Here is a 23638-nt window from a genome sequence, read left to right as displayed (position 1 = left end):
TACCAATAAGTTTACTTTATAAAATTTGCACGATGAAATCTGGTTGTTAGGGACAACATTTTCAAAAGTTAAAGGTTATATTTATTGAATAAGAGGCTCATTTTTTTGAGTGTTTTAAACATTAATCGGGATTTAGCACGGTCTCGAACCAATTCCGCGCTGACAATTGGAAGAGCTCTCTCAATTTCTCTCGATTTGCATAGTAAATGTTTATGTGGGTGTAACGGCCTGTGGAATGTGGGGAGAGTGCGCTGGCGCTACTACCCTCTCTCCGTGGTATATTTCATAATGTGGTATTTTATAATTTCCAAACTTATTAGGATATTTTACATAAATATTTGTTATTTAAAAAAAAAGTCCTTTGTTATCCGAATAAATGAAATTTTACTTTTTTTTCTCTGGTCTTCCTTAATTTTTCTTAAAACCTGAACATTAAATTAATGGCAACTTATTTGTTTTATCAAGACTTTTGTTTAAACCTTTCACTTTCATTTTTATTATTTAAGCTGGCTCATTAAAATGTTGTAAACAATTGCAAGTGGTTTTTGTTTTCTCTTTTGCTCGGCATTTTCGCGTTTTCACTTTTGCTGGCAATTACCGCATAAATACCGCGAAAACGCCTGACGAAATGTGCTAAAAATGCCGGCACACCGCATCCATTACGTCAGGCCCTACAACAGCAACAACAATCAGCACGGGTTTGTTTGTGGATCCCATTCGGATTGAGAAACGTCATGCGCGAGAATTTTTATGAATGAATCGCGACCGGCACTTTTGTTTAAACGAATCGCGAGCTGAAAAGGAACTGACAAACAGGCCGCTAAATGCAATAATACACCCGTATATATGCGGCATTTATAAATAAATAAGGGAATTAAGTAATACCCAGGGCTGTGAACCCCGGCGATCACTGCGAAACGTTGCGCAACACTGGTCATTTGGGGGCAACATTTAAAAATTTCCTTCTTTTAAAAAGGAATTTTAAATCAATGCTAGAATATTCATAATTAAAATATAACAATATGTTTAATATTTAAATTACTTTAAATCTAATCAATATGAGAAAATTGTATCCCACAAATAAAGCAAAATCTCTTTTACTTGAAAGTATTTATGTTGATATTTATAATTCCTTTCAGAGATTTGAATAAATAATTATTAAAATCTATATTGCTAACTAACAATTAAGCATTTAAAATAAAATGAATTAGGTCCCAAGGTATCGCGGCATGGTTTCCCCACAAAGTCTTAGTAAAGGATCTGGAGGACTCACCGGATATTTTGTCTGTAGCACGATTCCGCATATCTCGTCGCCGACGAGGAACTGCTCGCCGAGCATCGCCATGCAGACGTTCTCCCAGGCCCGCTCGATCTTCGCCTTCCGGAGCCGTATCACCCACTGGCCGCCCTTGCTGTTCGCCGGGTCCTCCCACATGGGCTTGATGCCCTGCTTGAAGAGGCTGAGCTCCCGGAACGGCTTGAGGGCGGTGGGCCGGATGAGATGGGAGTAGAGCGACCACCACTGCTGCACGCTGGCACACCGACCGACCACGTGCAGCGACTTGCTGTAGTCGGCGGCTGCCCGCTGCGTCCCCTTGCGGGAGAACCAGAGGCAGTATGTGTGCTGCAGCCGGTTCTCGCCGGGACCCACCTCCAGTGGCGGCAACTTGTCCACGTCTATCTCGGTCTCCACATCGCTGTCGTCGCTGTCGACGATATCTGGCCAGATTTTCCTGAAACGCGCGTGCATGACACACACGGCAGAGACGGCTTTTGATTAGTATGTCAAGGGTTAGAAATCAAATTCAAAATACGGTTCACCAGTTCACCACAACGCCGCACAGCCACATCTCTCACTAATTCACTCAGTGCCGCTTTGAAATTTTCCACTCTACAAAGCAGAAAATGAAGCTGACCATTCGCACGCTGGACCAGCGCACCATTAGTCTGGAGATGGGCGACACGCAGGACGTGCGGGCTCTAAAGCAACGCCTGGGCAGCCATCCCGATGTGTCCTTGCCCGCGGAGAGCCTGCAGCTGATCTACAGTGGCCGGATCATGGAGGACGCCATGCCGCTCAGCGAGTACCGCATAGCAGAGGACAAGTTCATCGTGCTAATGGGCAAGAAGAGTGTCCAGGTGAAGCCGCCGGAGGAGCCGGTTCCGCCCACACCGCCTCTAACAGCGGCTCCCAGTGAGACGCGCACAGAGCCCGTGGCGCCTTCATCTGCTCCCGATGAGCAGCGGGTGCGCGATCTCATGGCCATGGGCTATGACGAGCAGGAGGTGCGCTCTGCCCTCCGGGCCAGCTTCAATCATCCGGAACGTGCCATCGAGTATCTGATCACTGGAATTCCTCCAGAGGCCGCAGCGGAGCATAGACTTAGTGCTCCTTCTAGCGGGCAGGCAGCTGAGGGGCTGCAGGAGCTAGTGGCGGATCCTCGCGTCGCCCGGGTGCGTGAAATGATACGTGAGAATCCCGAGCTGCTGCAGCTAATCCTCGCCAGACTGGCCGAAACCGATCCGGCTGCCTTCGAGGCCGTGCAGAACCATCAGGAGGAGTTCGCCGCCTTGCTAACAGGTGGTGACAGTGCCAGCAGTGATGACTCCCAGGCGGGGGCCACCGTGCAGGTTTCCCTGACCACCGAGGAGGCGGCCGCCGTGGAGCGACTGGAGGCACTGGGCTTTCAGCGCGTGATGGCCGTGCAGGCTTACCTGGCCTGCGACAAGGACGAGCAGCTGGCCGCCGAGATACTGTTCCGCCAGTCGGAGGAGGATCGGGATGAATAAACCGAGTGGGCGCACGTAAATGCAGCCAGAACATAACCTAACAATTGTGGCTAAGGGAAGAAGGTGACGATGCTGGCCCAGTTTTGTTGGTGGCGGAGATGGCGACCGTTCTGTGCGGGAGTGGGTGGCGGCGGCGTGTGGAGGGTGGCGGTGCGCGTGGGTGGCGGAGGTGCTCCACTTACGACTCGTACTGCTTGCTGGCTACTTTCTCCATGCTTATCCTGGCAATGCTAATCCTGACTGGGTCGCTGCTGCTGCTGCTGCTTCAACTGGTAGTGATCCTGGGCTTTGGCTGTTCCTGGTGGCGCTGCTCCTACCGCTGGAGGAGATGAACCTGTGGATCCGTGGGGTTGCACTAATAGATTCTAGATGCTGCTGCTTCTTCTGGCGCAATTCTTTTGCTCCTTGCCTGCGTGCGCGTGTGTGTGTGTGTGCCGTGTGTGTGTGTGTGTTTGTGTGGTTTTGGTGGATTCTCTTGTGGGCGAGATTTTTTGGGGCCGCCGCTTCTTGGGGGAGCGGTTCGCTACGGGTCCGCCGCTCTCTCTGGTAAACAATCGTATGTCCTGTGGCTGCTCCTTTTCGGTTTCCAGTGGGTTTGCTTGTTCCTCGGCCGTTTCGTTTTGGTTCGCTCAACTTCAGTTTGACGTTTCTTTTTGTACACAACACAACATGCGTCTGAATGGGTTCCACTTGCCATCCACCTTCCACGCGGCGCTGTCAAAATGAGGCAGTGTTGCAAAATGTACCCGAATTCTTACGTTTGCCAACACTGCAGGCAGTGCACTGACATACCCTAGGTGAGAGGGTTTATCACTTTGTTGTTCTTTTCGAGCCATTACAGAAACTATTTTTGTTTCAATAAATTCTCACAACTTAATTGGAAAATAATAAGATTTTTTAGTAGGCAAAAATATAAATATTTAATAACAAGTGTCACACACTCATCTTGAGATAACCACCCCAAAGCTTAAATTCCCAGGGTATGCACTTATCGACATTTTGCTGTCACTCTCCAAAAATCGGTTTGTTTACGTTCGCTTGCAAGCCGCTAAAAAATGGGCAAAAGTGAGAAAAAATCGAAGAAAAAGCACAAGGAAAAGCGCAAGGAGCACAAGGAGAAGCACAAGTCGAGGAAATCAAAGAAGCACAGCCGGAAAAAGGAGGAATCCCCTCCGCCAACTCCGCCACCACAGAAGCAACCCGAAAATGGTAACCAGGAGGCGCAGGAGGAGGAGGAGGAGGACTTTGCCATACCAATAGGTCCGTAAGAGCACCCCTGTGCATTTATTTAACTATACAGTTTGTGGTTTGCTGAACACCCTGCCCACTCTGCCACCCCAAAACTCAAGCACTGATGAACAGCAAATCCCATGCACCGGAGACTCCGGAGGAGTACCAGCGACGCCAGAGCCAGATCCGCAGGGAGGTGGATCCGGTCACGGGACGCGTGCGCATCATCAAGGGCGACAGCGAGGTGCTGGAGGAGATTGTGACCAAGGAGCGCCACCAGGAGATCAACAAGAAGGCCACCCGCGGCGACGGCGAGTTCTACGAGGCCAGATCCCTGGACGCCGCCAGGCGACGCAAATAGCTGATTACCAAAAAGCAATAATACTCTATCCCAATTATGTCTTGTAGTAATAATTAATAACTGTCAGTTTAATTAAACAAAGGGCTAGCTAGCGACTATATGTACACGCGAAATCCGTGGAAATTTCTTTGGTGGCGCAGCTAGTACAACTGATGGAAGAAGGTAGTGCTGCCGTCCTGCCAGGCGGGATCATCGCTGACCTTCGCCCTGCACATCGGGCAGGTCTGCTCGCGCTTGAACCAGGTCTGGACGCACTCATCACAGAAGATGTGGCCGCACTCCAGCACAATGGGTGTGTTGAAGGCGTCGTGGCAGATTGGACACAGGGCGCCCGCGGCATCCAGCTCGTCCTTGGTCGGCGGTCGCTCAGAGTCCTTGAAGAAGGGGATTTTAACAATGAAGAACTTTTGTTTTTATTGAAATACACTTACAATATTTTTCCTGAAGGTCACAATCGCTTTCTTCAGCGACTTGCCGCGCTCCACCAGCTCGAAAATCTTGGCACCCAGGTAGAGGGCGGAGAACAGTCCTCCGGACACCACCTCCAGACCCGAATAGGACTCGTACAGAAACAGGAACCACTGGGTAATGGGTGTCATCGCCCGATAGAACTGGGAAGTATACTCCACCAGCACATAGAGACGAGCCTGGGAAGCGTAAACAAAAATATTATTGGAGATTGGAGTAATGAGGTTATAAATAATAGATGCACACGTAGGCATCGAGTGACTCAGGGCTGTCTTATTTAAAATCTTAAACGTGCTTCGGGATTTCCCCCTTATTAAAGCAGCGAGTAAGCTTTCCATATTCATGAGATTTGGGTTTGCTTCTATAAGCAGATAAGTAATGATAAGAAATGTTTCACGATCAATGAATTTCATAAGAATTAAATGAAACCTAGTCATAACTCAGGATTAGCCTTAATCTGCAACTTTTTCCAAGTGCATTAATATCTTTGAATGCCATTCCAATACTAACATTTAGTTCGTGTTTTTATCGGGAATTGATCCCTCTAGTAAAGCATTACTCACCCGCACTTTGAGTCTCATCAAATGGTGCGGCAGCATGGTAATGAATATTTTAACCAGCATTGTCAGCAGCTTGATAATGAGATCGCTCACAGCTATGTAGTACAGCAGCATGCCCAGGGGTATCACCTTGAGGGCATCGTACGTGTCCTTGGAAATGGAGCCCTTAAGGGTCTCCGATAACGTTGTGGGATTGGGCGAAAACTGTTTGTCTCCCTCGGAGCTCGTTTGATAAGGCAAGAGCTCCACGTTAAAGTAATTCTTGGGCGGCGGCACTATGAGACCGAAGGGATCCGGTCGCGCGGTGGCCAGGAACAGACGCACTGCGACCACCACGGCAATAAGGCAAGCATCCCGCGCCATCACTGCGTAGTTCTTCTGGGCCAGCCGGGCCACCTGGCTGCGCACCGATCGGTTCACATTGTACATCACCGTCTGCAGCACCAGCAGATCCACAATGCCCAGCAGGTGATCGTGTATGAACTTGATGAACAGTATGAAGATCAGCGGCAGATAGCGTACAAAATGGCTGAGGATCTGCACCACCATGTCATCCGAGATGAGGTGTTCGTCTGGTGGATTATCTGGGGGCTCTTGGGGATTGCCTGCTCCTCCTCCTGCTCCGCCGCCGTTCTCCCCGTTGCCATCGCCATCGCCCAGATCCAGGCTATCATTCGGTTCGTGCTCTTCGAAGGGTATTGGATTGCTGTTTAGTCCTATGACGCTAGCATTGCGCCGTCCTCCGGTCAGGCTGTGATTGTGCCGCATCTCTCCCTCGCGCAGGGAGATGCTCCTGCCCATGGCGACAGCATCACTGGGCCCACTTGCTCCGCCACCGCGGCTGAACCGCAGGGGACTGACGGGCTCCGGCAGCGAGTTCTGCTGCTGGCTGAGCAGTATGTGCGAGTTGTCTACGGGGTTGGCGGCTGGCTGAGCTGCAGCTGCTGAGGATGACGTAGCAGCAGCAGCAGCAGCTGGATATCTGAAGTTGGAATGTGTAATGAAGGAGCGCAGTGCCTCCGTGGAGGGAGCCGTGGACAGGGAGAAGACATCGTTGAGATTGACACTCCAGAAGCCCATTTGCCGTACTCCAGCCGCAGTTCCGGGCGATGCTCCTGGCCCACCGGCTGCTCCGGCGCTCGACGGCTCCTCCAGGCTGTTGGCGCCCATGCTGCGGGACTGCTGTAGTCGTCGGTTCATCTGTGAGGTCACCCGCACCGGGGAGCTACTATTACTGGCCGGTGTGTAGGATCGCTGTCGCGCCAAAAAGGTCGACAGGATGTTGGTGTGGCGGGCATTGCCGCCGCTCAGGCTGCTGCTCCTCGCCGTGGGAACGAAGCTGTGGTCCAGGTTGATGCTGGTGTTGGCCGATCCCCCGGAGACACCACTTGCTCCTGATCCTCCTCCGCCGCCGACGCCACCTCTAGAGGTCACCGAGTATGAGGAGGCGGGCAGCAGGTAGTCGTGCTCCGCCGTGGTCGAGTCATTGTCGTCACTCTCGATGCTGATGGACACGCCCGCCGATGCCCCGCCATCCTGGTGGCCACCGCCGTCCTGAGGGCCAGCGCCACCTCCTCCTCCACCGCGATAGGGATCCTTGGGGCTGTTGTTCATTGTTCCAATCCAATCACCATTGATTGGAGCTGGCCTTTTTTCACTCAGAACCCCGAAACGTCTCCCCAAAGTTCTTGCATTTTGCACCCGTCGCCGGCTGGTCACACTAAAGTGTCGCCCACCAACGACGCGCGGTAAATATATATTTTTAAATTAAGAACCTTATATTCCCAATTTAAACATCTAATTCTACTAACAGCTGAAGATTACGCTGTCCTACACAAATAAACAAACTTTACTCAAGTATAAATCAATTGATTTCGAAGTTAAAAGAAGTTTCCTAATTAAAATAAGCTTAGATTTTGTTTAAAAATGTGTTTAAGTTCAAAATACAACAGAATTTACATACATATTAAACATACCTTAAGAAAATTATTTTATTATATAGTTACCCTACTCGCATACGGTCACACTTTGGGGTGGAACTTGTGTGGAATGTGGATTTGTTTAAGCCATTTCAGTTACTATTTTAAATATAATTTTACCATAGGCGTAAACAGGTTTCTAAGAAAGGGGGTCCATATTATCTATTGCACATAAATTAATTATTAATTAGTTTTTTTTACGTTTCTAGTCGAAAATGTGTCACCACAGTCCTGCGCACCATTGTGGATTTTATGTTACATATAATTCTCATTATTTTATTTTAATTAACAACTTTTTATAACAAAATAAAAAAATATTTTTAGCAGGGATAACAATGCTATAGTTTGCATTTATGCAACTTTGGACAGAACATTTTGTCAGCCAGGTTGGCCGAGCGGTCTAAGGCGCCAGATTTAAGCTCTGGTTCTCGTGAGAGAGCGTGGGTTCGAACCCCACACCTGGCAATGGAGATTTTTTTTATTTGTTTTTTTTTTTAATTGCATTATATTGTATTTAATTTTTATATTAATCTTTATATTAATTTCCTATATATTTATGCCTATATAACCAATTTAAAATAATTTAATTGGCGATAGCCAAGTTCTCATTGTTGCGCTTGAGTGAGAAAGAATGACGCCTTTCTACCCCATAAATTATGCAAATAACTTTCAAATTTCTTCCTTTTCCTTGCGGTGCAGTGTTGTCCACCCTCATATGTGCACTCCGCAGGCCCATTGATAAGGATAATGGAAATGGCTCAGTTACCGCTGACCAACCGCAATTAAGCTGACCCAAAGCCGTTGCCCGGCAACCCGAGGCGTCCACAACAACCAGCCGGGTTCAGGACGAGGAAACGTGGCCAAAACCACCCCTTAACCAGTCCAGGAACCACTGAAGGACCAAGGACAAGCCCTTGCAGCCCGTCAGGTCAGTTGAGTTTGTCCATGTAAACAAAGAACAACTGGAAGGTGACTAACACGTATAAAATTCAGCCAGATGCAACTAAATATTGTTCCAAATTAAATGGGTAAAGAAAATAAAACCATAAAATATAATAACATACAATAAAGGGAAGCAATATCCTATAAATATATCTAAGAATATTAAAAACTAATACGAGTATAAAAGTGAAAAAAACTATAAGTGAAGTATAGGAAATTAAAAAGGTTGTTAAAATAAGTACCATCACTCTTTTTTAAGATCTAATATGATTATGACAGTTCAAGGAACAACCCTAAAAAAATATGGTTTATAATATCATATCCGAAATGTAAACCTCTATATCATTTTCGGAACCCAAAACACAGAAGTGCTCCGTTGGTCACTTATTTTTGTGATGAAATATTAATATTACTTCAATATCATATCCCAAAAATAGTCTGCCATCAATCTATTGCGTTTTTGAAACCCAAAACAAAGAAAAGAAAAACAAAACCCGCACAAATGCAATAAATGAAGTCAAATCGGCAATTAAAATATAAATATTATTTATTATACAGTTTAGTATAGTATGGTATAGTATAGTGCATGTGCATGTGCATGTGGTGTGTGTGTGTGTGCGTGTGCGGTACATGTTTTTTAACGTGCCTAATCTTCTTAGATGGATGTTGAACCCCATTGGCGTAAACAAAAAAAAAGAAATAGTATAGAATGCAAAGTATATGCTATATAGATTTCTATATATTCCATTATTGATCAGTCTGTGTAATCTCTCTCGCTGGCGGAACGCCTGATGCCGCTGCTGAAAGCTGAAATCTGAAATCTGAGATGCTGATTCTGCGCTGCTGATGCAGTGGCTCCAGCTCCAGATCCTCCGTTCAATGAACCGGCACCGTGATGCGGGGCGATAAACTTTTGGTCGTCGTGCTGCGATTCCTACGCTGCAAAAACAGCTTCACGTTCTCGAGCGGCAGCTGGAAGTGATAGTAGGCACAATAGGGCAGGGGATCCCAGTAGGCGAAGAGCGCCTCCCGCTTGTCCAGCGCCGTGGTCGAGGTGCTCCGCTCCAGCGCCGACCAGCTCCAGTTGGGCAGCTCGTCCTCCGGCAGCCCGCGCCTGTGGATGCACTTCATCGCCCGGCACAGCAGCTGGGCATGTGACCTATTGTGGCATATGTAGGGCAGGGCCACGCCCAGTCGTGTGCCCAGGGGCACGAACTGACCCCCATGGGCGGGGCTCTTGACCAGCCGGAAGCTTATGTGTCCATTGATGGGCCTCTGGAAGCGCACCTTGGCGAAGAAGGCGCGCAGCCACAGCTCTATCTGGGCCTCGTCGTCCCGCGGCACTGGTATGAGGTTCTTGGTGTGATGCTCCACCCGACAACTTACATTGGCCACCACCCGCGAGTCCTTGACGGTGGTGCAGGTCACGTAGTGATGGTAGCCCGGCTGGTCTCGCACCACCAGCCAGGGCTGCCGCTCGCTGATCTCGTGCTGGTTGAGCTTCAACTCGGCCCTCCTATTGGGCAATATGTACTTGTGCCGCTCCAGAACGCCCTGCATGCCGGCGGCCATCAGGATGTTGCGATAGCTGCCCACAAAGCCACTCTCGTAGATCTGCTGCAGCTGCCTGGGCGCTGTGAGGACCACATGAGCCGGCAGAGCCATCTGTTGCTGCTCGCATCGCTGGAAGAGCTGCAGGCAGTCGTCCAGCTGGAGGGTCTCCTGCACGCCGGGTATAAAGCTGGCGCAGCCCAGGACCTCCAGATGCGGGCGGGCCAGGGAATCGTAGTAGGCCGGACTGGTGGCGCACACGGGTATATAGACCGAGGGTCGCTCCTTCTTCACTATGTGACACAGGGCGGCGATGTACTGATCCGGGTTACTGGCCGTGGGCCTGGGCACCACATAGAACTTGTCCACCGCCGTGGAGAACCTGGCCAGGCCGAAAAGTCCCTCGAACTCAAAGACCACCACTCGGGCGCCGGATCCATAGAAGTTCCTGGCCAAGTGGAGCGTTTGTATGGTGCTGCCGCAACTCAGGAGAATGGTCTTCTGCCGCTGCACTGCACCCAGTTCCTCCTCGCCGCTGAGCAGCCACTTGACCAGGGCAATGGGCACCCGCAGCAGTTTCCAGAAGATCCAGAGCACGGCCGACAGCCAAAAGCTGGGCGCCGCAATGGAGAGCGGTATGTAGAGCACGTATCTCAGGATGGTCAGGACCAGTCGCATCAGCAACTGCGGCCCGAAGAGCAGGACTCGTGTGCCCATATTGGGCTGTGGGGGCGTCTGTGTCTGGAACTGGCTCCTCAGCAGGCTGCCGTCCGCAGTTCGCTGGCGTCTCAGGGTGACGAAATGCTTATGCGGCGTCTGGGCATCCTTGTCCTCCTCCTCCTCCGACTGGCTGGGATGCTCGGGGATCAGGTCCAGCGAGTTGATGCGCCGGAACTTGGAGCGCGAGGCCTGGCGCAGTTGCCTGGCGTGCTCCTGGCGCAACAGCAGGTCGTCCAGGGTCTGGGACATCTTCACTCGCTCTCACTCGCGTCGCGAATTCCGTATGTGAATGCTATATTATCTCCGTATTCCGTGTTCCGATTATCGCTGCCGTGCTGCTGCTGGCAAAATCCGAACTGTGACTAAAGCGCGTTTTAAATAGGAGCTATACTTTAAACCTAGGGGATGCAGTCGCGACCAGCGTTGATAACCCAGCCCAGAGACACATGTCCATCGATTGGGATCCGCACTCGAATCCCAGCCTATACCTATGCCTGTGCACTGCTAGAAAACTTCACGAGTTATTCCTGATATGTGCCCCTGCGATTAGCTCTAATAGGGCTTTATCGCACTACTGATTAGTTAATTGCACTACTTTTATGGCCACTGGAAATAGACTTTGGCGACAGTGTTTCTTCAAGAACTTATTTATAGCCCTATCAGGTGCAGACACTACGAAACCTTAGAGTTTAAAGTACAGACATATTTCCAAGTAGTGACCTTTCATTCGATGACTGGCACTCCGTTCCGGTAGGTCAGTGCTTATTTTCTATGCTGGTGGGCTTATCAGACATAATTTTCTAGTTGCCAGGCAGGGATTTTTGCACAAAGTGTTATTAAAAAGTACCTACAAAAGATAATAATAAATAAATATTTTTAATATAATGTGATTTACTATACTTGATATATAAGGGGTACTGGAAATCTGTTTTAGGTACGTAAAATGTACCGAATCTTCAGTGTACTAAGGTTTATTAAAATATCTGCATCATATTCAATTAAATGGTACTTATGATTTAGTAAAATTGATAGGTTCTTGAAGATTTAATGTTATAAATTAGCAAATCAAAGTAGGGTTCCTGAGATTATAGAATCGCTCATTTAATATGATAATGATTTGCGTACCTTAAAATGTACCGAATCTTCAGTGAAGGATTGTACGAAGGTATGCTAAAAGATCTGAATCATGTTGAACTGAATTATTTATATGATACAGTAAAATTGATAGCTTTTTAAAGAGTCTGAGATTAAAGAATCGCTGATGTAATACGATGACGTTTTGGGCACTTAAAAATGTACCTAATCTCCAGCTAAGCATTGTACTATGGTTTGATGAAAGATCTGTTTCATACTCAATGAAATAATATTTATGATTCAATCAAACCCATTGGTTTGCAAAGATTTCATGTTATACTATAGCAAATCAAGATAAGTGGGTTCCTGAGATTGTGGAAATTCGCTGATGCAATATGATGATGAAATCTCTCAGTGTATCAGTAGAACAATGTGGATGATCAGCCGCACGGTGTGTGTGAACGCGCTCCTCCGTTCGTCGGTGATCTTTGGCGGTGGGTATAAATCATCGCCAAAGATTGAAGGTTCCAACCGAGTGGCGCCCGTTGCCAAGAGAGCAGGCGGAGCATCGGGGAAATCTTCCACCGAACCCAAGATCTCTACAGCTTCGTACGGATAGCTCCGTGCGCACTGCAATGCAGGTCCGCTGGCAGATCCAGATCTCTGGCCAATGGGACTTTGGCCCGGCACACTCACACACCCGCAAGGTATTCAATCCCATTTCTGCTGATAAGGAGCGCCACTCTGAACCCCGATAGGGGCTCCAAGAAGAGACGCGACAGGCAAACCTATGCTTGGAAATAATCTCACACCTACACACAGTATAGATGTTATGGCATCGGGCGGCGATTGCGACTGGAAACCGAAAGTGAAGCAAACAAACACCTTACTGCCGAATGCATAACCAATCTTCGGACTTTGAGAGTCTACTCAGCACACATAGTTGTCGCGATTCCGACTTCTGTTTCCACATCTGCACACGAGTCGGATGGAAGTAATAGAAACAATATGGCAGAAGCGATTCTGCGTACCTGGCACTTTGGTATCGCCCCAAGGTCGCTTTTCAGGTTCAGAACGGCGCCTGATAAGGCCGTTTCACTTTGAATATATTTAAATCAAGCGCTCGGACTTTTTTCTGGCATTTTTTTCGCAGTCGTTGAGCCATGGAAATAGCTGCCTCACCTATGTGCCGACTATTTATTCATCTGGCTTGTGGGCTGCATGAGTATGCAGTTCCCTGATCTGAACGGTGGCGATAACCCGGGAGTCCGCCATCGCAGTGGAATCGAATACAACCTGTGCCAGGAAACATTTTGACATTTGCCTGCGATCGGGGCATTACGTGGCTGTAGATAATGCAAGCAAGATTTGCACAGATTTGCAAAGTCGATGAGAAGGATGGGTGTTCAATGGAACATCTTGGTAAGATGAGGAATAATTTCCCCAAATCGAGTAAAGCTTAGGAGTCTATGAGGTGTTCCCTTAATAATGTTAAAAAAAACCAAAATGGTTTTATCATAAGGTTAACTACTTCTAGTTTATTTTATGAGTGAATATATTTTCTACGACTTAAGATTATTAAGAATATTAAGGTAGTACAATCTTTATCTTGTTACCATATTAAATATTTTTTAAATGATCTTATTGTATCTTATATTTTTTGGGAACTGAACTATTTTTTAAGTATTTGATATATTTTACAACAATTTTAGTTTTTCTTTAGTAGTTAGAGCCTAGTCTTATGTTAGTCTCTCAAATGTTTAGCATAATAACCGTATCCAAAGGACCTCTATACCATTCCTAGAACCCCATTTGTATTCACCGCAAATAAATCAAGAAAAGGGTTAATCGCATCGACGGAGTCTCCTGAGCCTTCTCAATTTATTGCCCGCTAGTTGACTTATTAAAAGCAATTGGGCATGCAGCTTGTGACCAGGGGGAAGCCACCCACCACCACCGGGTGTGGAAGTCCTCAGCGGCTATACCCCATCGATACCGCCCGATTTGACCGACCGCATTCGGAGTATGCTTCGAGACACGATTTGCATTTGTTGCTCGCTCGCACGCCAAACATAATTGTGAGCTCCTCGTTCCGTAATCAATTGTGGTTGCCGCTGGTAACCAGGAATTTGTTAATTCAATGCTTATTCCGCCCCAGAGGAAGTGGCGGTGCCCAGACGGAGCAGACCCTAATGGCGGTTAGTTCGAAAAGGGAATCCTTTCTTCCTCCTTGCGAAAAGTTGGCTGGGCGCTCAGTTGGCTTAGTTCCGCGGGCCCAGACAGTTCGATTCCTAGGAAGGATTGCCAGTTGGTTAGGCCCTCCGCCCTCTCCGTTCCGGATACCCTGATTAACTTTCCCTACCGCGCAGCGTTAGTTGCGTTAGTACTTCCGCATTCCGCAAATTTGTGTCAATTGCCACCAGGCAGGACACGCTAGGAGGCCTCGAGCCCGGGATTCCGTGATAACCTGATGAGTATTCAATTGGAGCTCAATCAGTTAACAACAGTGTCTAGTGCGCGGTCTTAATTTGGACGAGAAAATAAAGTGAAGCAAAGGAAAGTGCCCGAAAACCCAGCTAAGGGATTCAAGTGGGATATACCAGCTATATTTATTGCCAGTGCGAAGTAAGTTCTGGTAAAGATGCATATTTATAATTAGAAACTACTTAAATTTTACTACATATTTTAAACAACGTTCATTTAAAATATTTTAGTCTTTCAAAAAAACACTTTTATGCTAAGTTTCTATGATAATTTCTATAGTAAAGTTTTAGCCATAGTTGGTTTTAGTTGTTCCCCCGGTATTTATTTTAGTTTCTTTAAATTTGGGAACTTATAATACATTTAAAAAAATACAAATTCCTAAAGATTTCCTTAAAATGTTAACAAAATACGTTTTTAATAGAAGCAATATTAATTATCATTATACTTTTAATTTAAAATTTTCGATATGGGAAGTTAGTCCTTTTATAATCTTTCGATCAAAAGATACATATATCGTTTTTTTGGAACCTTTACAAATGATTTTTCTTCTTAAGCTTAGTTTACCCAATGATTGATACTCGATTTTATCTACCAAGTCCCCCTACTGCCGCCATAAACAAGAATTACGACCTCCATTCGACGGAGCCCTCGGTGATAGTAAATCAGGAACTAAAATAGAAAGTACCAGCGACCAGGAGCAGATTGCATGCCAAATCATAGTCGCACTATCAAGGATATTACTATTATATTTTTATGGTTTGCACAAACACAACTGGCAATGGGGGCTGGGAGGGATTGGGTGGATGGGTTCTTGGGGTGGCTAGCATAAGGAGCTCAAAATTAGAAGACGCATTCGTGTCAAAGGAAGTTTCAACAGCGGCGGAAATGTTGTTTATTAAAATAAATACGAGGACAAGGAAATTATTATGACTTTGGGGGAGGAGTTCGGGAGCATGGGGGTGGTAAACACAAACACTTGCTGTCCTGGTGACAGACTGTGCAATGCGTGTCGTCCGGGGCCCGAAAACAATTTCCTCAAGTGGGCCCCCGGAAAATATCATTCGAAAGTATGGACGAAGCGCAAAGAAATCCTTCCTTTCCGGCCGGGATCCTTGGATCCTTGCTGTGGGACGATAATGAAACGGGGGGCGCTGGGCTTGTTTATTTGCGAGGGAACATCACCTCGGCGCAGCTGTCATGACGACTGACTCCAGGCCCGGAACAAGTTAATAAATCAATTTGGACTAACTTATCGAGTCGCTCTGGAGCGTAGGCGAGGCGCCAAACTTTTGGCCAGAAAGTTTCCGCCTCAAAAGGTCTGTACCCTTTCTTATTTGGCGGAAGGGGTGGTTCCACTATAGGGATGTACCATAGAGCTTATTAAAGCTTACATTTTAAGAGAAACAAAATATATATAGGAAAGTTTTTTCAAAAGTAAAATAAAAATTTTCGGTATTTTAAAACATGATTTATATTATATAAATATTTAAATAAATTAGTTCACCTGTTACTGATTGTGGATAATACTTAAAGGCATAGAAGAACAACTTCTTTGAAGTCAGCAATCTTTTTTTTTAATTAGAGGGTATCACAAAGTTCTTATTCCAAACTATTCTGCGATTTCTGGCTGTTGCACGCAATGCCAACCGCAACACAGAAACTTCATCAGAGGCATCGAATCGAACCGAACTCACCCCTTTCTCCCTCCAACTCCTCCCACAGATGCAGGCGTATCGCGATAACTTCAAGCAAACGCCCTGCCCATCGGCCGTCGACCTTCAGGCGCCGGGACCAGCCCACCCACCGGCCACCGCCGCCCGGCTGCCCTTCTCGCGCAGTCAGCGTGGGCGTGACCCCTCGGCCAGTGCCGCCTCCGTGACCGCCGCCGGCGCCCTTACGCCCAGGATGATGAGCCCGGGGCCGCCTGGCGGAGCGGGCGGCGGGGGAGATCCCTCGGCCCTGCTGCGTCAGAACCAGGAGCTGCGCCAGCGGCTGGCCGACGAGTCGCACAGCTATCGCCGCCGCCTGGACACCTACAAGCAGGCGCAGCACAACCAGGCCAACCTGGTCAGCCGGCTGCAGTCGAAGATCCAGCAGTATCGCCAGCGGTGCAGCGACCTCGAGGACCGCATGCACGAGACCATCAAGCCCACGGCGGGAACGGTACCCAAGTTGACCACGGGTCCGACCTCCAGTCAGGTGCTGGTAAGTACGGAAAATTAGTTCATAATTCATTTGAAATAGATTTACATAGAGTATACCTAAAAAATGTTATACTTAAATAAACATTTTCCATAGAAAACGGCAACGTTGCGTATGAGTAATACGTTTTTTGTTAAATTTAATCTATAAAATGTATTTCCATTAAATCAATTTTGGGGTTCATAGGCTAATGAGATTGCAATAATCATTAAAATTGAATATATAAAGTTGCCAAGGGTAAACATTTGAAAATAAATAAATATGAATAACAAAGCTTCTCTTAATATAAGTCTTCTCCAATGGTACCTTCTCCTTTAGTGCTCCACTTCCCTGACCCTGGGCCAGAGCAGTTTGCCCTGCAGCTCCTCGCTGGACTCGCCGCCGCCCAGCTGCAGTCGCGACTACGTGCACGACGATGTCCTGGTCACCGGAGGAGGCGGTGGAGCAGCTGATCTGTGCCGCAAACTGGAGGAGGAGCACCAGCGCTGCGAGCAGATCCTGGCCCAGAACAGTGCCCTCCGGCAGCAGCTGGAGGAGTCGAATCGCACCAACGAGGCGCTGACCAACGACCTGCAGAAGCTGACCAACGACTGGGCCGGCCTGCGGGATGAGCTGCTGATCAAGGAGGACGAGTTCAAGGAGGAGGAGCAGGCCTTCAAGGACTACTACAACAGCGAGCACAACCGCCTGCTGAAGATGTGGCGCGAGGTGGTGGCCGTCAAGCGATCCTTCAAGGAAATGCAGACGGCCATGAAGGCGGAGGTGGCCAAGATGGGTCAGGAGATCAACTGTGTGGGCAAGGACATCAGCGGCTCCAATGCCACGGTGGCCTTTGCCCACCAGCAGGCCAAACGGGCGGCCGATGAGGAACTGCGGCAATCCCAACGCAGCAACGATGAGCTCCAGAACCAGTTGGCCACCCTGAAAGTGCAATACGAGAGTGCCCGCCACGAGATCATGGAGCGCGATCAGCGACTGCTGGAGCTGATGAATCAGCTGAAGAAGCTGGAGGATCGCTGTGCCCAGGCGGAGTCGCAGGCTGCTCTGGCCAGTCGCTATAGCGACGAGATCGAGCGACTCAATAATTCCATGCGCGAAATTGCGCAGGCCGTCGTTCAAGATGCCGAGATCGCGGATCGCGAGGCAGACGCCGAGGTCACCGGCGGGGTCATGCAGCACATGCACCTGACGCGTGACGCCGCCTCCGTGGCGGGTGGTGCCGGGGGAGGCGGTGGCGCGGGCAGCACCACTGGTGGCGGGAAATCCCCGCGCCGGAACTCAACACGCGCCTCCCAGGCCTTCGCCGAGGGCACCATCTCAGCCGTCCAGGCGGCACTCCACAAGTACCAGCTGGCCCTCCACGACATGCAGGTCAAGTTCCAGAATACCAGCGAAACCCTGCGCACCACCAAGGCCCAGTTGGAGACTAGCGAGGGAACCAAGCAGCTGCTCACCACCAAGATGCAGCAGCTCACCGAGAAGCTGGACAGCAGCAACTCCAAGCTGTCGGAGCTGCTGCAGGAGCGGGAGAGTCTGCAGCGCGGCCTGGACGATGTCCGCAGCCAGAAGCAGCAGTCCGAGATGGGCAGAGCCGATATCAATAGTGCGGTGAGTTGTATACTGTGTGTGTGCGGGCAGAGCGGCGGCTGTTGACCACTGATTTTAGCTATAGAAGGGAAGTCCTGATAAAGTATTTTATAGTTAGTACTTTTTACCCCTTAAAATAGTTAATCGTAAAAAGAATGTAATATATAACTATCTCATGGAATTCTGGGTCTGGGAATATTTTATGGAAACTCTTTGTGAAAGATTAAAGCGTCTGGTTTTTTTCCAAGTGTGGATGTCAAGGCACATTGGGGGCGGTTCGGTGATAACTCGATTAGTCTCTGTCTGAGTCTGATTACGCCGTAGATTTTGTACTATACTTATGGTGATCCCAACTCAAATCCGGGGTGAAGAGCCATGTCTGCGATGAGTTACAAATTATGGCGGCGAAGATTGCATTTGCAAGGGGCTAAGGGCATCAGCACCGGGATCTCGTATCTCCAAATGGGTTGGGAATATAAAGCTTTATAAAACAATGGCGTTCAATATTACGAAATGGGGAATAAATCAATGAAATATATATTACTTTCTTTAGTTTGAGAATCTGAGCGGTGACTATGAGAAGCTCCAGCTGAACTGTGGAAAACTACAGAAGCGCATCGATTCCATGGAGGAGGACAAGAAGGCCGTCGAGCTGGAAATCCAACGCATTCTAAAGGACAAAAACATAACCGAGTTGAATTTGAGGTAAAAGTTAAAATAACCCATTCAAAAGTACCCAGTAAGACCCTTAACATCCCAACAGATCCGAGGAAGACCGCAGCAGTCGGCTGCGGGAGGAGACCATCTCCCTTCGCGAGGAGCTCAACCGGGTGAGCCTGAACCGCGATCTTCTGGAGCAGCAGCGCATCGAGTCGGATAACCTGATCAATCTTCTGGAAAAACAAAAGTCCGATTTGGAGTACGACCTGGACAAGCTGCTGCTGGAGAAGTGTGATCTGCAGGAGAAGCACGAGAAGCTATCGAACAACAGTTGCTCCACCAGCGATGAGCTGAAGTCGGTTCAGAACTGCCTCCAGGAGACGCAGGAGGAGCGCAAGAAGCTCCGCATTCAGACCGCCGATCAGTCCAATGAAATTGGCGAGCTCAAGAAGGAACTGGCGGTGCTGGACAAGGCGCGACTCGAACTGGAGACGGACAACCTGTCCGCCGGCGAGAAGCTCAAGTGCCTGCAGCTGGAGAAGGAGAAGATCCTGCAGGACTTGGCCTGTGTCACCAGGGATCGCGGTGATATCCACAACCAGCTGACGGCCATGTGTCGAAAGAAGGAGGCCTTGAATGAGGAGCTGATGCGGACTCGCCAGCGCTTGGAACAGACCACCGAGACCAATAGTCGCCTCAACAGAAATCTGGAGGAGATGGTGAAGGATGTGGAGGAGAAGCAGGTGGTCATCGATTTGCATGAGAAGGACACGCATCGCTTGAACGAACTTCTGGCTGCTCTGCGCTCGGAAAAGGAGTCCCTGGAATCGGTGCTCTTCGACACGAATACCTCACTGGAGGCCACCGAGGAGCGCCGCAGCCAGTTGGAACGGGATCTGCAGGAGGCTTTGGTGCGCGAGGAGTCCCTAAAGAACCATGTGGCACGTCTGCAGAAGGATCTGGAGCAGTGCCAGCGCAAGGCCCAGGAGACCAAGACGCAGTTGCTCAATGCTGCCCGAGCTGCCGAGAGTGATTTCAACCAGAAGATAGCCAATCTTCAAGCTTGTGCCGAGGATGCGGCCAAACGACATGGTGAGGAAATCCTCCAGTTAAGGAATGCCCTGGAAAAGCGAATGCAGCAGGCTCTGCAAGCCCTGCAAACGGCGAAGGATGATGAGATCGAAAAGTTGCAGGAGCGATTGGCCACCCTGCAGGCCCATCTGGAGAGTCTTGTCCAGCAGCACGAGGAGGCACTGATCCGAGCGGAGAGCGAGAAGCAGCAGGCCCTGTTGATTGCCCACCGGGACAAGCAGGCGGTGGCCGAGCGGTTGGAGGCCGTGTCCCGGGATCTCAAGACAGAACAGGAGTCCCTCGATCGCAGCAGACGCGAGGCCAATGCTCGGGATGAAAAGCAACGGGCGGCGATCGCCCAGCTCAAGGACGAGATGGTGCACATGCGCACCAAGGAGGAGGAGCACAAGTGAGTGGTATTTTAGTATCTTCTAGCCTGGGATTACATTTTTTCTCCCATAGGATTAAGCTGGAGGAGTGCATCCGCAAGCAGGAGTTGCAGTTGAATAGTATTCGTGAGGAGCGCGATACCCTGTGTCGTGTGAGCGAGGAGCTGAAGATGGAGATTCGTCTAAAGGAGGACAAAATGGAGAGTACCAACAATGAGCTGCAGGATGCACTGCGAAAGACCAAAGAGGGTAAGTTTAAATGCACCAGATTCTCTCCAGAATATCCTTAACAATCCCTGCTCCAGGCGAAGGATTCATTGACAGTCTGCGCAAGGAGCTCACCGACTGTCGCCGACAACTGGCGGACAGCAACATCGAGCGGGACAAGTATTCCGGCAGCAACAAGGAGCTGCGCGACCATGTGAAGCGCGTGGAGAGCGCCAAGCGGGAACAGGCACGTGCCATCGAGGAGGCTCTTCAGAAGATTAGCAATCTGGAGGACACAAAGAACTCGCTGGAGAACGAACGCACCAGATTAAGTACCATCCTGAAGGAGACGGAAAATCACTTTACGAAAACCACCCAGGATCTGAATGCCACCAAGGCGCAGCTGCAGAAGGCCCAAGTGGAGTTTGCCCAGAAGGACGAGGGTGGCAAGGAGCTGCAGTGCAAGCTGGTGGCCGAAGTGGAGCTTAAGGAGCGGGCCCAGCAGGAGCTTTGCCAGATTAAGAAGCAGTTGTCCGACTTGGAGGCCAATCTGTGCGCCACTCGCCAGGAATTGGGCAGGGCTCGGTGTCAGAACAACCAGGAGGAGCACCGCTTCCATGCCAGGGAGCAGGAGTTGGCCCAGCGCCTGGAGGAGGGTCGTGGCAGAGAGAAGCGACTGGAGGATCAGAAGCACAACTTGGAGGTCTGCCTGGCTGATGCCACCCAGCAAATCCAGGAGTTGAAGGCTCGCTTGGGAGGGGCTGAAGGTCGTATTCGAGCCCTGGATGAGCAGTTATCCTGCGTGGAGCTGCACAAGCGGGACACCGAGCAGAAGCTCTCCTCCGTCGTCCATACGCTGCGCAGGATTGCCGGCATCCAAGTGGATGGCAGTGTGAATCTCTCTCATCGCTTGCTCAGTCCCTCGAGGAGATTCAGTCCATCACGCAGTTGCGGCGATTACGACAACAGGAGCACTTCACAGTGCCCTGATGGACCCATCGATGTGGATCCGGATCTGGTGCGGAAGGGTGTCCGCAATCTGATGCACCAAGTGGCCCAGTTGGAGCGCGAGAAGGATGACTACAAATCCCAGCTGGGAGCAGCCAAGAAGCAGCTCCAAGATGCCGCCGAGCAGCAACTGAAATGCGATGCCAAGCTGGGTAAGCTGCAGGCCATGCTGAGGAATCTTCAGGAGGAGAAGAGCAACCTGGAGACGGATCGCAAGATGAAGATCTCCGCCATCCAGGCACTGGAGAAGAAGCTCAAGCACCGCAACGATGAGTGCCAGATGTTGAGGGAACGGTTGGCACAAACGGAGATGCAACTGGCCGCCACATCTGAGGAGAATGGCCAGAACGAGGAGCGCCTGGAGAAGAGCAGACAGCAGTGCGCCAAGCTGGACAACGAGAAGCGTCAGCTGCAGGAGGAACTGGCCAAGGTGGAGGGCAGGGCCAGCAAACTGGATCTCCAGCGGGTGGCCATGGAGGGCGATCTCACCCGGTTGCAGATGGCCCTGCAGGAGAAGGACTGCAGCATCCGTCAGATGGCCGAACGCCTGGAGAACCAAAATCGTGCTATGACGCAACTGGAGGATCGTTGCACAGCCCTCAAGTCCACCGTGGATCAGCTGAAGGAACGCCTCCAAAAGTCCGCTGTAACCGAAACCCAGCTGAGGGGCGAGCTAAAGACGCTTCAGAAAGAGCTCTCCGAGCAGGGCCACTGCTCGCAGGCCAACGAGGACAAGCTGAAGCTGGTCCAGAAGTCCCTGCAGACCGCCGAGAACGAGAAGCGCATTCTCACCGAGCGCTTGGACAGCGCACAGACCAATCTCAACGAGCTGCGTCGCAGCCAGCAGGCCCAACTGGATGGGAATCAGCGCCTGCAGGAGCAAGTCACCGATCTGGAGGTTCAGCGCTCGGCTCTGGAGTCCCAGCTCCGCATTGCCAAGTGGAACCAAGAAAGCGGCGGCGACAAGGGGTTGACCAATGGCAATGGAGGTGGCAATGGCGAGGAGGAGCTTAGCAGGCAGCTAAAGTCTTCCCAGCGGGAGAAGTCGGAACTGCGCAGTAAACTGCAGACCCTACAGGTGGGTAAACAAATTTTAACAACAACAAATTTCAATCTGTAGCCAACAGTGCGTATGATTTAGGTATTGTATTACTATGAAAAATTAAGTATACGCAGTGTTGCCTGTGCTCTATATAATACTTTCTTCGCAATTTACATTGCTTCAAGTTTTTTGATATTTAATTTTTGTAAATACCTGTACATCCTTAGGACAAAGTCAAGCAGTTGGAGTGCGACCGGAAGAGCAAGTTCTCCGGCGGAAACGCCTACGATCGGGCAGAAAAGTCCAACTCCTATTACGGTGGGGCTAATGATTCCGGGGAGTTTGATTCCAATCGCTACGATGAGGGCAGAGGAAATGCCGGAACTGGAGGAGGAGGCTCCTTCAACTGTGGATTGGATCATAGTGTGATCGAGCAGGAGACCCGCGATCTGCGTCTCAAGGTGCGTCGCCTGGAGACGCTACTGGCGGAGAAGGAGTCAGAGTTGGCGCGATGCAAGGCGCGGATGAACGATAGCGCCAAGTGCGCTGATGGCTTGGACGGGGATCGCTATCGCAGTGCCCAGATGCACGCCGAGAAGCTGCTCGACGCCAGGGAACAGTCGCACAGGCAGCAAGTTCTGCGCCTGGAGAACCAGGTGGGTGGTCTTACAATATAATGATGTATTTGAAGAATATTAAGTAAATCCTATCCCTCAGATATCCATGCTTCGCGAGCAGTTGGCTCAGGAAGCCAAACGACGACAGCAGTATATTCTACGCAGCTCCAAGGCGAATCGGGAAATGCAGCACTTGAGAAGCACCCTTGGAGATTCTCTACGCAACGTGTCCCAGCACCCGGTGGATGCTCACCTCCTGGAAAGCGAGAGCAGACGGTAAGTTATATATGGTTAAATATTGTAATAAATCATATAACATATACCTTTTTCTAGCCTCGATTCGGCCGTTTCAATGAGCCTGCCTCCTTCGTCCTGCCGGGACTACGATCGCGACTAGAGCGATGTGAAGTTGAGTTTTGGTTAAACTTTATCCCGCCAAGAAGACGTAACGCTCACTGCCATTTGCATTTATTTAGAAAAGGCTTCCTGGACTGCTCCAGCCGCATCTGAGTTAATCATCGCGTGCATTTCAACTCGTTTGCCTTAGTACAATTCTAGCTGTTCATTGTCTGCTCTGTTAGACAATCGAATATAGTGCGTTCCATCCAGTCGCATTCGGGCATCCGGTAGCGATGATGATGCCATCCATACATCTCCACACAAATAACTATGCATTAAAGGGTCACGAGTTCCGAT

The 23638-nt window shown here is 49.5% G+C and overlaps 6 protein-coding genes, 1 long non-coding RNA gene and 1 other non-coding gene across 10 annotated transcripts in view; 4 read left to right on the top strand and 4 right to left on the bottom strand.

Moving 5' to 3' along the window:
- The window catches only part of LOC108025965 (eukaryotic translation initiation factor 4E type 2), a 48954-nt gene extending 45473 nt beyond the window's left edge, over positions 1 to 3481 (bottom strand). Inside the window, exons 1-2 of one of the 2 annotated variants that reach the window (XM_017096658.3) lie at positions 2973 to 3481; positions 1274 to 1733 (exon numbers count right to left, since the gene is read on the bottom strand). In XM_017096658.3, coding sequence (XP_016952147.2) covers positions 1274 to 1733; positions 2973 to 3004 — 492 coding nt within the window. In that variant the 5' untranslated portion in view covers positions 3005 to 3481. The remainder of the gene's footprint in view (positions 1 to 1273; positions 1734 to 2972) is intronic. The other variant, XM_044092064.2, reaches the window with a different exon arrangement.
- On the top strand, positions 1760 to 2826 carry LOC108026179 (UV excision repair protein RAD23 homolog B). Its single transcript, XM_017096953.3, has one exon. It carries the CDS (start codon positions 1906 to 1908, stop codon positions 2788 to 2790), a length of 885 nt encoding a protein of 294 aa, XP_016952442.1. The 5' UTR covers positions 1760 to 1905; the 3' UTR covers positions 2791 to 2826.
- Positions 3482 to 3776: 295 nt separating the features above from the next.
- LOC108026399 (ADP-ribosylation factor-like protein 6-interacting protein 4) lies at positions 3777 to 4494 on the top strand. Its single transcript, XM_017097322.3, has 2 exons — positions 3777 to 4050; positions 4140 to 4494. Exons 1-2 carry the CDS (start codon positions 3846 to 3848, stop codon positions 4379 to 4381), a joined length of 447 nt encoding a protein of 148 aa, XP_016952811.1. The 5' UTR covers positions 3777 to 3845; the 3' UTR covers positions 4382 to 4494.
- LOC108026398 (RING finger and transmembrane domain-containing protein 2) lies at positions 4416 to 7090 on the bottom strand. Its single transcript, XM_017097321.3, has 3 exons — positions 5413 to 7090; positions 4813 to 5028; positions 4416 to 4755 (listed from the first exon to the last, which is right to left on the bottom strand). The coding sequence occupies exons 1-3, from the start codon at positions 7021 to 7023 to the stop codon at positions 4522 to 4524; spliced, it is 2061 nt and encodes a 686-aa protein (XP_016952810.1). The 5' UTR covers positions 7024 to 7090; the 3' UTR covers positions 4416 to 4521.
- Positions 7091 to 7769: 679 nt separating this feature from the next.
- Positions 7770 to 7853, top strand: Trnal-uaa (transfer RNA leucine (anticodon UAA)). The gene has a single exon. It is a non-coding gene; the product is annotated as a tRNA-Leu (tRNA).
- A 447-nt stretch (positions 7854 to 8300) lies between these two features.
- Positions 8301 to 23587, top strand: LOC108026288 (rootletin). Of its 2 annotated transcripts, none has more exons than XM_050888452.1 (10): positions 8301 to 8316; positions 15882 to 16364; positions 16680 to 17969; positions 18502 to 18653; positions 18712 to 20088; positions 20142 to 20317; positions 20374 to 22361; positions 22553 to 22981; positions 23043 to 23218; positions 23276 to 23587. In XM_050888452.1, exons 2-10 carry the CDS (start codon positions 15882 to 15884, stop codon positions 23337 to 23339), a joined length of 6135 nt encoding a protein of 2044 aa, XP_050744409.1. In that variant the 5' UTR covers positions 8301 to 8316; the 3' UTR covers positions 23340 to 23587. The 2 variants fall into 2 exon arrangements, with proteins under 2 accessions (XP_050744409.1, XP_016952643.1); XM_017097154.3 differs by lacking the exon at positions 8301 to 8316 and adding an exon at positions 13903 to 14300.
- LOC108026435 (uncharacterized) lies at positions 8860 to 11081 on the bottom strand. Its single transcript, XM_017097372.3, has one exon. It carries the CDS (start codon positions 10848 to 10850, stop codon positions 9207 to 9209), a length of 1644 nt encoding a protein of 547 aa, XP_016952861.1. The 5' UTR covers positions 10851 to 11081; the 3' UTR covers positions 8860 to 9206.
- On the bottom strand, positions 18042 to 18620 carry LOC122817772 (uncharacterized). Its single transcript, XR_006367346.2, has 2 exons — positions 18493 to 18620; positions 18042 to 18429 (listed from the first exon to the last, which is right to left on the bottom strand). It is a non-coding gene; the product is annotated as an uncharacterized LOC122817772 (long non-coding RNA).
- Positions 23588 to 23638: the final 51 nt, after the last annotated feature.

Source organism: Drosophila biarmipes, chromosome 3R (genome assembly GCF_025231255.1).
Source record: "Drosophila biarmipes strain raj3 chromosome 3R, RU_DBia_V1.1, whole genome shotgun sequence".
In the NCBI taxonomy this organism is placed as follows: domain Eukaryota; kingdom Metazoa; phylum Arthropoda; class Insecta; order Diptera; family Drosophilidae; genus Drosophila; species Drosophila biarmipes.
Note: the sequence above shows the minus strand (reverse complement) of the source record. Positions and strands in the feature narration are given on the sequence as shown.